Source organism: Lynx canadensis, chromosome B4 (genome assembly GCF_007474595.2).
Source record: "Lynx canadensis isolate LIC74 chromosome B4, mLynCan4.pri.v2, whole genome shotgun sequence".
In the NCBI taxonomy this organism is placed as follows: Eukaryota; Metazoa; Chordata; class Mammalia; order Carnivora; family Felidae; genus Lynx; species Lynx canadensis.
Window position 1 is genome coordinate 75129965 of NC_044309.1, and position 14405 is coordinate 75144369.

The 14405-nt window shown below is 43.8% G+C and overlaps 2 protein-coding genes across 2 annotated transcripts; both read left to right on the forward strand.

Moving 5' to 3' along the window:
• The first annotated feature begins 370 nt into the window (after positions 1-370).
• LOC115518116 (olfactory receptor 11A1-like) lies at positions 371-1428 on the forward strand. The gene has a single exon (XM_030321426.1). It carries the CDS (start codon positions 376-378, stop codon positions 1426-1428), a length of 1053 nt encoding a protein of 350 aa, XP_030177286.1. The 5' UTR covers positions 371-375.
• A 5213-nt stretch (positions 1429-6641) lies between these two features.
• LOC115517936 (lysozyme C, milk isozyme) lies at positions 6642-9220 on the forward strand. Its single transcript, XM_030321042.1, has 4 exons — positions 6642-6780; positions 8012-8173; positions 8722-8800; positions 9146-9220. Exons 1-4 carry the CDS (start codon positions 6642-6644, stop codon positions 9210-9212), a joined length of 447 nt encoding a protein of 148 aa, XP_030176902.1. The 3' UTR covers positions 9213-9220.
• Positions 9221-14405: the final 5185 nt, after the last annotated feature.

Below are 14405 nucleotides of genomic sequence, written 5' to 3' on the forward strand. Positions count from 1 at the left end.
TCCTCTATATACAAGAGACAATAAGGGCTATCTTTAGTGCTTGCTGTGATGAATAAATAAATAAGCCAAGTATAGCGTGTGGTCCTAATAGGATCTTTGTTAAAGTTAACCTTCTTCTAGGGGTGCCTGAGTGGCTCAGTTGGTTAAATGGCCAACTTCGGCTCAGGTCATGATCTTGCAGTCTGTGAGTTCGAACCCCGCGTTAGGCTCTATGCTGACAGCTCAGAGCCTGGAGCCTGCTTTGGATTCTGTGTCTCCCTCTCTCTGCCCGTCCCCTGCTCATACTCTGCCTCTGTCTCTGTCTCTCTCAAAAATAAATAAACATTAAAAAAATTTAAAGTCAACCTTTTTCTCTTCTCTTGGGCCCAGATCTAGATGAGGAAGCAGTCCAGTGGTGATAGTGAAAACCAGACCACCTGGCTGATCCTGGTTGGCTTTGGGGAGCTGCAACGCCTGGGCTTCCTCCCCTTCACCTTCTTTTTAGCCATCTATGTGGTAACAGTTGGGGGCAACGCCCTCATCGTGCTGGCTGTGGCCTCCAGTCGGACACTCCACACACCCATGTACTTCTTCCTCTGCCACTTTTCCTTGCTGGAGATTGGCTACACCTCCAACATCATGCCTCAGCTGCTGCAGAGCTTCCTGAAAGGGAGGGAGGCCATCTCACTGGTCAGCTGTCTGGTCCAGTTCTACATGTTTGCCTCGCTGGCTGCAGTTGAGTGCCTCCTGCTATCTGCTATGTCCTATGACCGTTACCTGGCCATCTGCCACCCGCTTCGCTACCCTGTCCTGATGAGCACATGGTTGTGTGGCTGCCTGGCTGCTGGAGTCTGGGTCAGTGGATTTTCTTTCTCTGCCTTCACTCTGGCCCTGGCAGCCCCTCTGACCCTCTGCCCTGGCAACAGGGAGATCGACCACTACTTCTGTGACTTTGCTCCAGTTGTAGGGCTGTTCTGTGGAGATGTGGGGGTTATGTGGGCAGCTGGAGTGAGCATCTCAGGCTTTCTGACACTGGTCCCCTTCCTGTTGATTGTGGCATCCTATGCCTTCATCTTAAGGACTGTGCTGCAAATACCTTCAGGCCATGGTAGACAGAAAGCTTTCTCCACCTGTTCCTCCCACCTCAGTGTGGTCGGGGTGTATTATGGCACTCTCATTGTGGTCTATGTAGCCCCAACAGACCACATGGCCCCCTTGCTCCGAAAGGCCTTCTCTGTCCTCTACACTGTATTCACCCCTATGGTCAACCCCATTATTTACAGCCTCAAGAACCAAGAGGTAAAGGGGGCCCTTCATAGGCTCTGGGGACAGCTCATCCCAAGTGATACCCCACTGAGGGGGAATAGGACAGCTAGCGACTTCTTCCTGGATCCCAGCTTAGCCCCCTCCTCAAAGTCTAGAGGACTAGATACCACAGTGAAAAGATGAATACTGAGGGATTGAAAATAGATGTCTGACAAAATAACGTAACTTCATTTTTCCAGTTGGGATGGGGTAGGGATCAAAATCTCATGCCTTATACAGGGCCAAAATATTATAGACACTCCATAAATATTAGTTGACAAAAACAAACGAATGAATGAATATGGAAAAGAATGCAAGAAAGAGCAGAGAACAACACCAAGTGGGGAACATCTGCAAATTATTAATCTAAGATGGCAAGACTAATGTTGGCAGATAGAAAAAGGAAGGGGTAGGGAGATGGTAATGAGGACCACAATTAACATCTCCTGACATGCTTCAAATGAAATCTCAGAAACAGAGACAAACTTGAGCGTAAAGTCTATGGAGCAGTGATGTAGGTAGTGATGGTGCGAGAGCCAGTTCCCCTGCATCCAGACAAGGCATCCCCTTGGGAGAGGAGGAGTCAGCCATTCATACCTACAGCCCAAGAGGCCAACTGGGCCACTGCTCTGAGAGTTCCCATTAGTCCTCCTGTTGTTGATGTCAGACAGGTAGGAAGTAGGGAAAAGGAAGGAGACAATTAAATGAGAAAAGAAAGACGTAAATTAAACTCAACAAGAGAATTCTGTAGTTTTCCCTCTATCAGAAAATCTTTGAAACCTCTTAAAAATGACACCAAAAAATTCTAATTTTTTTATTTGAATTGTATCAACATATTTCTCAAGGTATGGGATGTGGACCACCTGGTACCAGAATGATCTAGAGTAGCTGTTTACAAATGAAGACTTCTAGGCTCTTCATCAGACCTACAGAATCAGAATCTCTAGATGCGAGGCCCAGGGATCTGCATGTAACAAATGCCACAGGTGATTCTCGGTGTAGGGAAAGAGCATGGCTCTCAGGGGTGACAGGAATAATAGCAGGAAAACTGACCAAAAAAAAAAAAAAGGAATATAGTTCCCAGTTCCTCATGGATGTCGAGAGATGCAACCCTGAGTGATGGGTACCAGATAGGGAGATGTACAGAATGTAGAGGGCCAGCAAGAGGATCTGGAGGAAACCTGGGATAGCTAGCCCTGTCTGGGTGGAGTGGAAATACAGAGCAAGAAAAAACAAAGAGAAAATGTCCCTGCCTAGAAGGTTGCTTGGGAAGTGGTCAGAACCTAGGCTGTATATGGGTATTAAAAAATGTCTCTGTGATGTTTATTCTTTGCATTAAAGTCAAAAGTGAAATCCTGTGTTATAACGGTGTCTTGGAGACCAGCACAGAATATACAGGATGCACATCAGGTTCCCCAAACAAAGAACCCAGCAGCTTCCTCAGGATGCATGCCTCACGCGCCCAGAGGGGTTCCTTCACCTTCTGTGTGAGAGGCATTGAGAACAGAGTCAACCTGGGTGTAGACCCAAGTTGGGAATTGTCGTGGAGGCATGGGGAGGTGTGGGTCCCAAGGCCTGCATAAAGCATGTGGCTGCCTTTACAATATCATTTCCAGTGTTTTGACAAAGTTCCAAGCCCTTCTCCTCACCTCCCCCACAACCATCACCTGACATCCCCTGCCACAAGCAGTCCTGTGCCTACTCCTGAAGCCAGAAATTCCTAACGTGTCACCATTTGAATAACTGGTCAAATGCACATAGTACTGCGGTAGAGGAAAGAGGCACGCCTATCTGTGTTGATCTGTGCTCTCCCTCATACCAGCTTCAGCAAATTACTGCACCTCTTTGAGCCTCAGATTTCCGATCCGTGATATGAAACCAATAATAAATAAGACAGACACATACATACTTCACAGGGTTGTTGTGGCAATGAAACAAAATACATATAATAAAGTCCTCTATCTCTGTGTTTTACTTGGCCTGTGACACATTTTAACAAATATTAACATCCTCCCCTTCACTCTCCCTTTCCTCAAGGGAAGTCAGGAGACACCCTGTCCCTTTGGGTCACATCACCGAGGACCAGCCCTTTCCTGGAGTGGAACCTGACTGCATAGACACATGAGGCACAGCTGCTCCTTCTCGTTACCTGGCATTAAAGGGTTGAGAATTCTGGGAGGACACCAGGTTATAAGAAAACTGGACCTAAATAGAAGAAAAAGTCCAGAGGAGAGAGAAGGAAAGTAGAAAAGAAGAGAAGAGATGGGAGAGGAAGGAAGACAGGGAACAGGGAAATGACAAGATGGGAAGGGGAAGAGGAGAGACAATGGAAGGGAAAGTAAACAACAAGTGGAAGGGGTAAGAAAGGAAAGAAGTAGGAGAAGGAAAGGAGAAAGGAAGGGTTCTGGAAGCCATTCCCACATTCCTCCACTTGGACCACACGTTTCTGTTCCTAATGAAAAGGTAGGGGCACCTGGATGGCTCAGTCAGTTAATCATCAGACCGGATTTCAGCTCAGGTCTTGATCTCAGGGTGGTGAGTCCAGTCCTGGTGTTGGACCCTGTGCTGGGCGTGAAGACTGCTTTAAAAAAAAAAAAAAAAAAAAAAAAAAAAAAAAAAAAAAAAAAAAAAAAAGGAAGCATATTGGGTTTTTAATGGATTGCTTTAAAATGTTTCAGTTATTAATAGGACTTCTGTTCAATATTGCACTGTAAGTCCATGCTTTGAGATACCCTACATAAAGCAAGCACACAAAAATAAATGAAAAAATGAAAAGGAAAAAGTGTAAAAGGCATATAATAGCTCAAAAACAAAATAGGGGCACCTGGGTGGCTCAGTCGGTTAAGCCTACTTTGGCTCAAGTCATGATCTCACGGTTTGTGGGTCCAAGCCCCATGTCAAGCTCTGTGCTGACAGCTAGGAACCAGGAGCCCGCTTCGGATTCTATGTCTCCCTCTTTCTCTGCCCCTCCTGCACTTGCGATCTGTCTGTCTCTCTCAAAATAATAAGTAAACATTAAAAAATAAATAGGTTTTAAAAATTAAATAAATAAATAAATAAATAAATAAATAAAATCTCCAGGGGCGCCTGGGTGGCTCCGTCAGTTGAGCATCCAACTTTGGCTCAGGTCATGGTCTCACAGTTTTGTGAGTTTGAGCCCAGCGTCCCTGTCAGCGCAAAACCTGCTTCAGACCCTCTGTTCCCCTCACTCTCTGCCCCTCCCCCTTGTGTGCCCTATTTCTGTCTCAAAACTAAAATAAACTTTTTTTTAATAAACAGATAAATAAATAAATAACATAAACTTTTTTTTAATTTTAATAAATAAATAAATAAAATCTCCATGGACCACAAATATAAGGAAACTAATAAAAGCTGTGAGTAGGGCTGAAGCTGAAGACCTTATAGCAAGAGGCAGCTATAATTTCAGCTCCTGCAGGTTAACAGAGACCAAAATTTCTCCACTTGCAGTAGGAACTGGAGCCAAAGTCACTCTAGAAAGGAGGGGCTGGGAACAGGGTCTCTTTTTATTAAAGAGAGATGGGAAAAACTGCTGCCTGCTCCTGTCTGAGGCAAAAGCTTATCCAGAGCACATCTGAGGAGGCGAGAGAGTACATAGCTTAATGACCAGGAATTGAGAGTGTGTACGTGTGTTCTCGCACTCAAAATGAGTCTGAGATCCAACATTATAATAGACTTGGAAAAAACCTCAGTCCACAAAATGGCCAAAAAATCAGCAGTTGGAAGATAAATTTACACTAGAGAATATTAAAAAATCTCAAGTCTGAAAGACAAGTACCATATGATTTCACTCATATGTATAATCTAAAAAAAAAAAAATGAACAAAAAACGCAGAAAGAGACCCATAAACACAGAAAACAAACTGATGGTTGCCAGAAGGGAGAGGAGTAGGGGAATGATCTCACAGTTTGTGGGTTGGAGCCCCCACATCAGGCTCACTGCTGTCAGTGCAGAGCCCACTTCAAACCCTCCATCCCCCTCTCTCTCTGCCCCTCCCCAGCTTGTGCTCACACACTCTCCCTCTCTCTCTCTCAAAAATAAATAAACATTAAGAAAAAAAATTTTTTAAAGAAAGTACTGATATAGTGATAATTCTTCCTTCACAATGTCTATCCATCTAACTGAAATCAAGGCCTTGTGCTCTAATGAAAATAATCAGCTTTTTTCTTTTTAAAAATTGTTTAATGTTTATTTTTGAGAAAGAGAGAGAGAGAGGAGAGGTGAGAGAGAAAGAGAGAAGGAGACACAGAATCTGAAGCAGGCTCCAAGCTCTGAGCTGTCAGCACAGGGCCCGATGCAGGGCTAGAACTCATGGACCGCGAGATCATGACCTGAGCCAAAGTCAGGCGCTTAACCGACTGACCCACCCAGGCACCCCAGCTTTTTTCTAACCATGTATATCTACTCTTAGTTCTGTTTCTCTAGAGAACACTGACTAATACAAGATGTTTGACAATCACTGATTACATAGATACTAGAGAGAATTCAAGTAGAGTTGGAGGTTTAGATCTGATGACTTCTTTCAGACACAGAGATATTATGAACTTAGGTTCTAGTAGTCTCCTGTTCAACTTATAGTTTACTGATTGCTGATGCCAGAAGATCCTCAATTTCTCCAAACTCAGTGATGCCAATCATGGATTCCCCCCACTAGACTGAGTAGGAAAATACCTTCAGCCAAGCACAGATAATGAGCCAAAGTTCAGCAAAGCACACAGGGACAACCCCCTCGGGGGACATTCCAACAAAAGCACAAGGCTTGAAAATCATACTGGTGGGGCACTTGGGTGGTTCAGTCAGTTGAGCATCTGGCTCTTGATTTCAGCTCAGGTCATGATCCCAGAGTCAAGGGATCGAGCCCTGAGTCGGTTCCACGCTGAGCATGCAACCTGCTTGAGATTCTCTCTCTGTGTCCCTCTGCCCCTCTCCGACTTGCATTCTCTCAAAAAAGGAAAGCAAAGGCAAGGCAAGGCAAGGCAAGGCACGGCAAGGCAAGGCAAGGCACGGCAAGGCAAGGAAAAGAAAAAGAAAAAAAGAAAACCATACTTTTTCCTACCAACTCCCATCTCTCCCCATTTTACCTCCTCATGCATTTGCCCAAATACAGGACCCACCCCCACCAAAATGAGACTTTATTCCTGGTATTATTCTTGGTTACATCCCCTTCCCTGAAGTTCACCCTGGCAGGGCCAGTTTGGGGAATTAGCCTTGGGCGACCATATCCTTCCTGGCAGAGCTGCCAGCATTATTGCCCAATCAGAGACATCTTTGTGCCCGTAGGGTATAAGAGACAACAGCATCCTGGACATAGCAGACTGGGGTTCCACCAGCTACAGAAATGAGGTCCATTCTGATCATCTCCCTCCTCGGCTGCTTCTTTGCAGCATATGAGGCCAAAATCTTCTCCAAGTGTGAGCTGGCCCGCAAGCTGAAGGCAGAGGGAATGGATGGCTTCCACGGCTACAGCCTGGCAAACTGTGAGTATGAACCATCCATCATTCTATCTCTGCTCAAAGAGGCCTTCTTCCCCAACCAAACAATCTTTCCCTTTTCACCTTGTGATTTACTCATTTACTCATTTGCTCTCTTGCACTCCCCGAATGCTCCTCTTGTCTCCACCTCTGCTGCCTTGTTATTCCTATCAGGACCTCCGTTTCTCTCTTTCCACCAGGGATTATTTGATCTGTAATAGATTTTCTTCTGCTGTTCCCCGAAATCACCTTCCCACCCAGTGCCCTTGAATACTTCCTTGGACCCATCCAGAAACTCACCTAACCACTTGCAAGTTTGCTCCCATCACCTTGGCTTTCATCTGCATCCTTTTTAGTCCAGGTCCCTGCAGCAGAGCTGGTGCTGCCTCCCACCCTCTCCCCTGCCCTTTTGTCCACCAAAAACTAACCTCTGCTGAGTTTGTCTAAAGTCTGTTCTATCCGTGTCACAAGAGAGTTGGAAGGGAATTGTGAGAACAGAAGGGGAGACGATGACAAAGTGCAAGAAGGATTGAGAATCTTGGTCACCCATCCCATTAGGCACAACACATAAAGTTATTTCAATTTCCCTTGGATATCTTCATTTTTCTTCATGCCAAACATCCTTTCATGTCCCCCCCCCAAGGATAGCTTTTTTGGGCTCCCTTTCTAGGATGCCCCTCCATTACTTCTCCACCTCTTCCCTTCCATATACCCGGGGATAGAAGGCAAAAAGTAAATATACAAGGCAAGAGTTAGATATTTGGCTGGGAGATGAGGCTGGAAATGTAGACTGGGAAACAGACTGTGATTGATTGATTATTGGGCATCCCAAATGCATTTATTTAACAAATTGTTATTACATACTTATCATGGGCTAATTATTGCTTAGGACCAGGAATACACAATGGATTATAAATATAAATCTAGGGGTGTCTGGGTAGCTCAGTCAGCTAAGTGTCTGACTCTTAATCTCAGCTCAGGTCTTGATCTCAGGGTCGTGATTTCCGGCCCCACGTTGGATTCCATGGTGGGTGTGAGCCTACTTAAAGTGTGTGTGTGTGTGTGTGTGTGTGTGTGTGTGTGTACACACATACATATAAATATAACATTGAGGACCTCACAGTCTCTTCATTTCAGTCTTAGGGGACTTTATGGCAGTTCTAGTACAGCAGAAGTTGTGTCTCATCATGAAACAATCCTCCTTTTCTAGCCACACCTTTTGTTCTCTCTGACACAGGGGTCTGCATGGCTGAGCATGAGAGTAACTTCAACACCCGGGCCTTCAATGGGAAAAATGACAATGGCAGCAGTGACTATGGGATCTTCCAGATCAACAGCAAGTGGTGGTGCAAAAATAACTCCTCCCCTTCAGCAAATGCCTGCAACACAATGTGCAGTAGTAAGGACACCTTCCCCTCTGAGGGCTGGTTGACATGGGGCAGGTGCACTGCTCCCTAACACCTGACCCTTGGCCAGTGCTGTAGAAGTTGAGGATAGGGAAGAAAGGGGCCCAAACAGTCTTCCACAGAGCTCTTCCTGCCAGAAAGGAGGAAGAAAGATACAATGACCTCTGACTAAGCCTCACCTTCCTGGGCTCCCATCCCTCAATACATGGCATCCTGTTCCTCGTACACACATGACTGTATCACCCGTCCACATACCCCACATAGCACTCTGGACACACTAAGTTTTTCCTGAAAACAGAGGTTCTCCCGGGACTCTCATGTATGCCCTGGGTGCCCTCCAGAAGGAACAATGCTCAGAGGCAGATTCAAAGCAAGGCAAGAAAACCCAGGCAAACAGAAGGCAAACCCACAGAAGAGCACCAGAGATAGAGGGTTTCTGACTCCGGCTCCATTTCCTATAGGAATTCCTCTCAAAAACTCATTGATTAATGAAACAGGGAAAGGGGTTTTTCCCTCCCTGCTCAGCCACTTTTCCTTCTAGGGTTTCTGGATGACAACATCAGTGATGACATCGCCTGTGCCAAGAGGGTCGTGAAAGATCCTAATGGGATGTCTGCCTGGTAAGCAGAACATGCAGGGCAATGATGAGCCACGCTGCCAGGGATGGACCCAGACAGTATTCGGGATGCTGATAAAATAAGCAGCATCTCTGCCATAGGATTCTCCCTGGGCTTTGTAGGGAGCTGAGACTCTTCTCCCGATGTGAAATGAGGCAGAGTAATACCGTGATGTGCTCACCCCATGCATCTCTGTGGCACATGTTCTTAGATGGGCAAACCCTCCCTATTGAGCCTCTCCCACAGTATAAACTGAGTCCAGCCTGCAGACCCTACATCCCCTCTCAGCTGAGCCACTATACACTCCTGCCCCTGCCTCTGATCTATGCTGTATTTCTCTATTCTTAGGGTGGCCTGGGTAAGACACTGCAGAAACAAGGATTTGTCCAGATATCTAGCCAGTTGTAATCTGTGAGACTGTCATTGAATATGGCTCCTGGAGAAAGTGGCCAAGTTCTTGGAAACTCTGAATTTCTGTCCCCCCTCCCCCATCTCTGCCTCCAAAATAAAGTTACTCAAGTTCAGCTGTCTTAAGTATCATGTTTAAGGACTGGGTTATGATGAGACTTGCTACCTGCTATAGACAGCTGAAGATCCTCATCTCTCCAAGCCCATCACTGAAGTTCCCTGTATCTCCTCTGGAAAGCCAGTTAAGGAAAATCCTTTCCTGAGAACTGCTTGAGACTGAAACTGACAGTTGAATATAGCATTCTTGATGTAAGCTCTTATGAAATTCATTAGGTAGAGGTGGCTGATATTATTCTCCATCACCATGAAGGAGAGTTCAAGACGAAAGAGAAGAAAATTGTGGGAAACATTCAGTTTAGACATAGGGAAGGACTGGCAGAATGTCAGGATGATTATGTTGGCTAGGGTAAATGACTAAGCTGCTATAACAGAACCCCAAAAACATGGCATTCTCACAAAACAGTCCAAGGTGCATAGACAAGCTCCTTTGTCCCACACAGACATTCAGAAATTCAGATTCCTTCCATCTTGCACTTCCACCACCCTTTAAAGCAGTGCTGCTCAAAGTGCGGTCCACAGACCAACAGCATCAACAATATCTGGATACTTGTTAAAAATGTAAATTCTTAGGGTGCCTAGGTGGCTCAGTCATTGAAGCATCCAACTCTTGATTTCAGCTCAGGTCATGATGTCCCGGTTTGTGAAATTTAGTCCCACATTAGGCTCTGAGCTGACAGTGTGGAGATTGCTTGTGATTCTTACACTACCTTTCTTTCTGGCTCTCCCCTGCCTGTGAAAGGGCTCTCTCCCTCTCTCAAAATAAATAAATAAAACTTTTTTTAAAAAAGCAAATTATTGGGCCCACAGTAGACCTACTGAATCACTGTTTTAATCTCTGTGGTTTTTAAATTTTTTTATTTTTATTTTTTGAGAGAGAGAGAGACAGACAGTGCATGCAAGTGGGGGAGGGAGAAGGAGGGAGAGAATCTTAAACAGGCTCCATACTCAGCACAGAGCCCTACATGGGGCTCAATCTCACAACTGTGAGATAACGACCTGAGCCAAAATCAAGAGTCAGAAACTCAACCAACTGAGCTGCTCAGGCACCCCTTAATCTGTTTTAATGAGCTCTCCAGATGTTACTTATGCATTAAAAAAGAAATTGAGAAGCACTGCCCTAGGGTATTGTCCTACAAGGACAAAGCTAGATTGAAGACACTCCATGCTCTAAATTGAGGATGGGGAGTAAGTTTGGAGAAACATACATGCAATGTTTTAAGGTCCAGGCCTGAAGGAGGCACATGTCACTTCCATTAATACTCCAAAGCCAGAATATAATCACCAGCCATTCCCAGATGCAAGGGGGCTTAGGAAACAGTACCAGCTAGACAGCCCAGGGCCTGTTAATAATACTATTATTACAGGAAAAAGGGGAAATGGATTTGGATGGACAACTAGTAGTTTCTGCCACAGTAATTAATAAATCATTAAGAAAGTAAATCACAATCACATTCCTATGGTATAAATGTTTTCATATAACAGTATTTTTGTGCCCCACCATCCGTTTACATATATCTTGTGGGCAAGGTTCTTCCACCTCTGGATAAAAACTCAGGCAGGTACCATGACTTTCATGGTCACCCTCAGATAATGAGAGCACACCAACTCTGTCCAAGGAATTTTCCCCTCCTCTCTCCAGCTCTTTTCTTGGCATCTCCAACATCTTTTATAGACTGTCAATGGAAGATTCAACTAAAGATGCAAAACAGATTCCCACAATCTCTTTTTTAAATATTTGTAGTCTCGCAACCATCCAAGCACCCTGTCCCTTCCTGTACTAGAATGAATGGTTATTCCCAATTCCTTACCCCCTCTGTCATGGGATATTCCAGAGCACTACAATGGACAGAGTACCCACCCACCACATGGATGTTGAACTTGGTCATGTGATTTGCTTTGCCAATAGAATGTTAGCCGATGTGACACAAGTAGAAACTAAAAATGTGATTTCATGGTTTCATCTGACCCCTTGTGCTCCTGTGATTGCCCAACAAGAGCATGCCCCAGATACTCACTGTCCCCTCACCCCCACCTGGGCTCCAGAATGAAACATGTGGAACAGACTTGAAACCAGCCCAAATCCTGGTTCCTAGAGTCCCCTCCCCCTCCACTCAATCAAAAATCCACCAGACCCAGGAGCAGGAAAAAAAAAAATGCTGTTATAAGCCACTGAGTTTTGAGGTGGTTTGAGACATAACAACAACAACAACAACAACAACAACAACAACAAACTAATACTCTTTCCCACCCTTGTGTCTTCTCAGAGTCATCCCCTTTACATGACCACCACAAATCCTACCCCTCACTTAGATTACCAGCCGGACTCTTTACTGTGAGGATACAGATGCTGTACTTCCCTTGATGGATTTGTATTAATTTAGTTAAAATATATTTACTGAGCCTTTACTTTGTGGTTAGTTGCTCTGAAAAGAGGTTTAGATGAGGGCCTTGCCCTTTTCCATATTGCAAACCCAGGGTGGAAATCTAAATTCCCTACCCAGAATAATCCAACCAGTAACTAATATAAATGGGCCCTCAATCAAAATCTAATATAGTTCCTTTCCTCTCCCTGCATACACCAATGATGGGAGTGTATACATAGTTTTTGTAAATGTTGGTAAGGCATTTGTGAAACAAAAAAATTTTGTCTCCTCTGGGATGTTTATTTTTATTCACCCCTGAAAATGCAACAATCTTCTTTTTAATTCTATAAAAATCATCTGAAGAATAGCTGAGTCAATGTAAAGAAAAACAAAACCAGAAGACTCACACTACCAAATTTCAAGACCTATTACAAAACTATAGTAATTATGATAGCATGGTATGGGGGTACAGATAGGAAAATAGATTAGTGGGACAGAATGATGACTCTCACAAACCTGGCCAACTGATAGGACAAAGGTATTGCAGTGGGGAAAGGATGGTATTTTTAATAAATGGTGCTGAATCAACTGGCTATCCATATGGCTGCTCTTATTATCTTTTATTCATCTCAGAGCTCTCTGTGGTATTAGAAGAAGGAACAGACACACATCTATGATTCTAACCAGCTACGAACTTTTCCACTCATTTAATAAATAAATATTTAGGGATGCCTGGGTGGCTCAGTCGGTTGAGCGTCTGACTTCGGCTCAGGTCATGATCTCACCATTCATGAGTTCAAGTCCCACGTGGGGCTCTGTGCTGACAGCTCGGGAGCCTGGAGCCTGCTTCAGATTCTGTCTCCCTCTCTCTCTGCCCCTCCCTGCTCAAGCTCTGTCTGTCTGTCTCTCTCTCTCTCTCAAATAAACTTAAAAAATTTTTTTTAATTTAAAAAAATAAACATTTAACAGAAAGCAACAGAAGAGGTAATAGTAGACTTTTTTCACCTTCCCAAGATCCAGATATAAACTGGACTTTGAAATATTTTGCCTCAGAGCTGCGGAATCAAACAAAACATTGGCTCTAAAACCTCATCCTTTTGTTTTGTTTTGTTTTGTTTTGTTTTGTTTTTTTCCTTTTTGCTACACCAAAGGAAGCTGCACTGGAAAGAAAGGCAAGCAAACATTTCACCCCACAGCAGAGAAGATCCCAGGATAGAGAACACCCAGCCATGGAGTTAGCAGAGTTCTTCTCTGGTGGGAAGAACTCATGCCACACACAATTAATGCTCTGATCTCGTACTGTATCATTTTACTCAAAACCAATAAGCTTCCTTTTCTCCAGAAAAAGCAGAATGAGTTTGTTGTTCACATTTTTAGAAATCCTTATTTGAGCAATACAACCTTGCGGTTTGAAGGGAGGAAAAGAAAAGTTTGGACATCAGGGTTACAAATCCTCTCTGACAGGTATGGCCAAGAGTAGGAGAACTTTGAACAGACATTTCACCAAAGAAGATACATGGATGGCAAATAAGCATCTGATGAAAAGATGACCAACGTCATTAATCACAAGTGTAAAGCTAACAAAAACAACGAGATACCACTATACACTCATTAGAATGGCTAAAATGAAAAAGACTGACCATATCAAGGGTTGTTGACGAGGATGCGGAGGAATAAACTCTCACGCACCACTAACGAGAATATAAAATGATAAAACCATTTTGGCAAACGACGTTTTAGTTTGATCCAGCCATCACACTCATGTGTTTACCCAAGAATAAAGGAAGTGTATGTGCATACAAATGCATGTACAAAAGTGTCCATAAATGCCTTATTTGTAAAAGCCAAATTCTGGAAATAAGCCAAATGTCCATCAACGTATAAGGAATAAAGAAATTGCAATATATCCATGTAAGGGGACACTACTCAGCAATAAAAAGGAACTATTGATACACACAATGTGATTAAAGCTCAAAATAATTACGCTAAATGAAAGAAGTCAGGCCAAAAAAGAGTATATAATCCCATTTATACAAATTTATATAATTCCATTTATATAAAACTCTAGAAAGTGCAAACTAATCTATAGTGACAGAAAGCAGATCGGTGGTTGCTTTGGAAAGGGGATAGAAGGAATGTGGGGGAGGGGCACCTGGGTGGCTCAGCAGGTTAAGCATCTGACTTCAGCTCAGGTCAATATCTCATGGTTTGTAGGTTTGAGACTTGCATCGGAGTCTGCTTTGGATTCTGTCTCCCTCCCTCTCTGCCTCTCCTCTGCTAGCACTCTCTCTCAAAAATAAACATTAAAAAAAAAAAAAAGGAAGAAATGTAGGGGAGACACTACACAAAGACCCAAAAATGTTTTCAGAGGAATGGATATGTTTACTATCTTTATTGTGATGAGTTTATTATTATTCATGAGTTTATACATATGTCAAAATGTATATTTTGGCAAATTGTATACTTTATGTACAGCTTATTCTATATCAATTATGCCTCAATAAAGCTGTTTTAAAAAAATTTTTTAACGTTTATTTATGTTTGAGACGGAGAGAGACAGAGCATGAACGGGGGAGGGTCAGAGAGAGGGAGACACAGAATCTGAAACAGGCTCCAGGCTCTGAGCTGTCAGCACAGAGCCTGACACGGGGCTCGAACTCACGGACTGCGAAATCATGACCTGAGCCGAAGTCGGCCGCTTAACCAACTGAGCCACC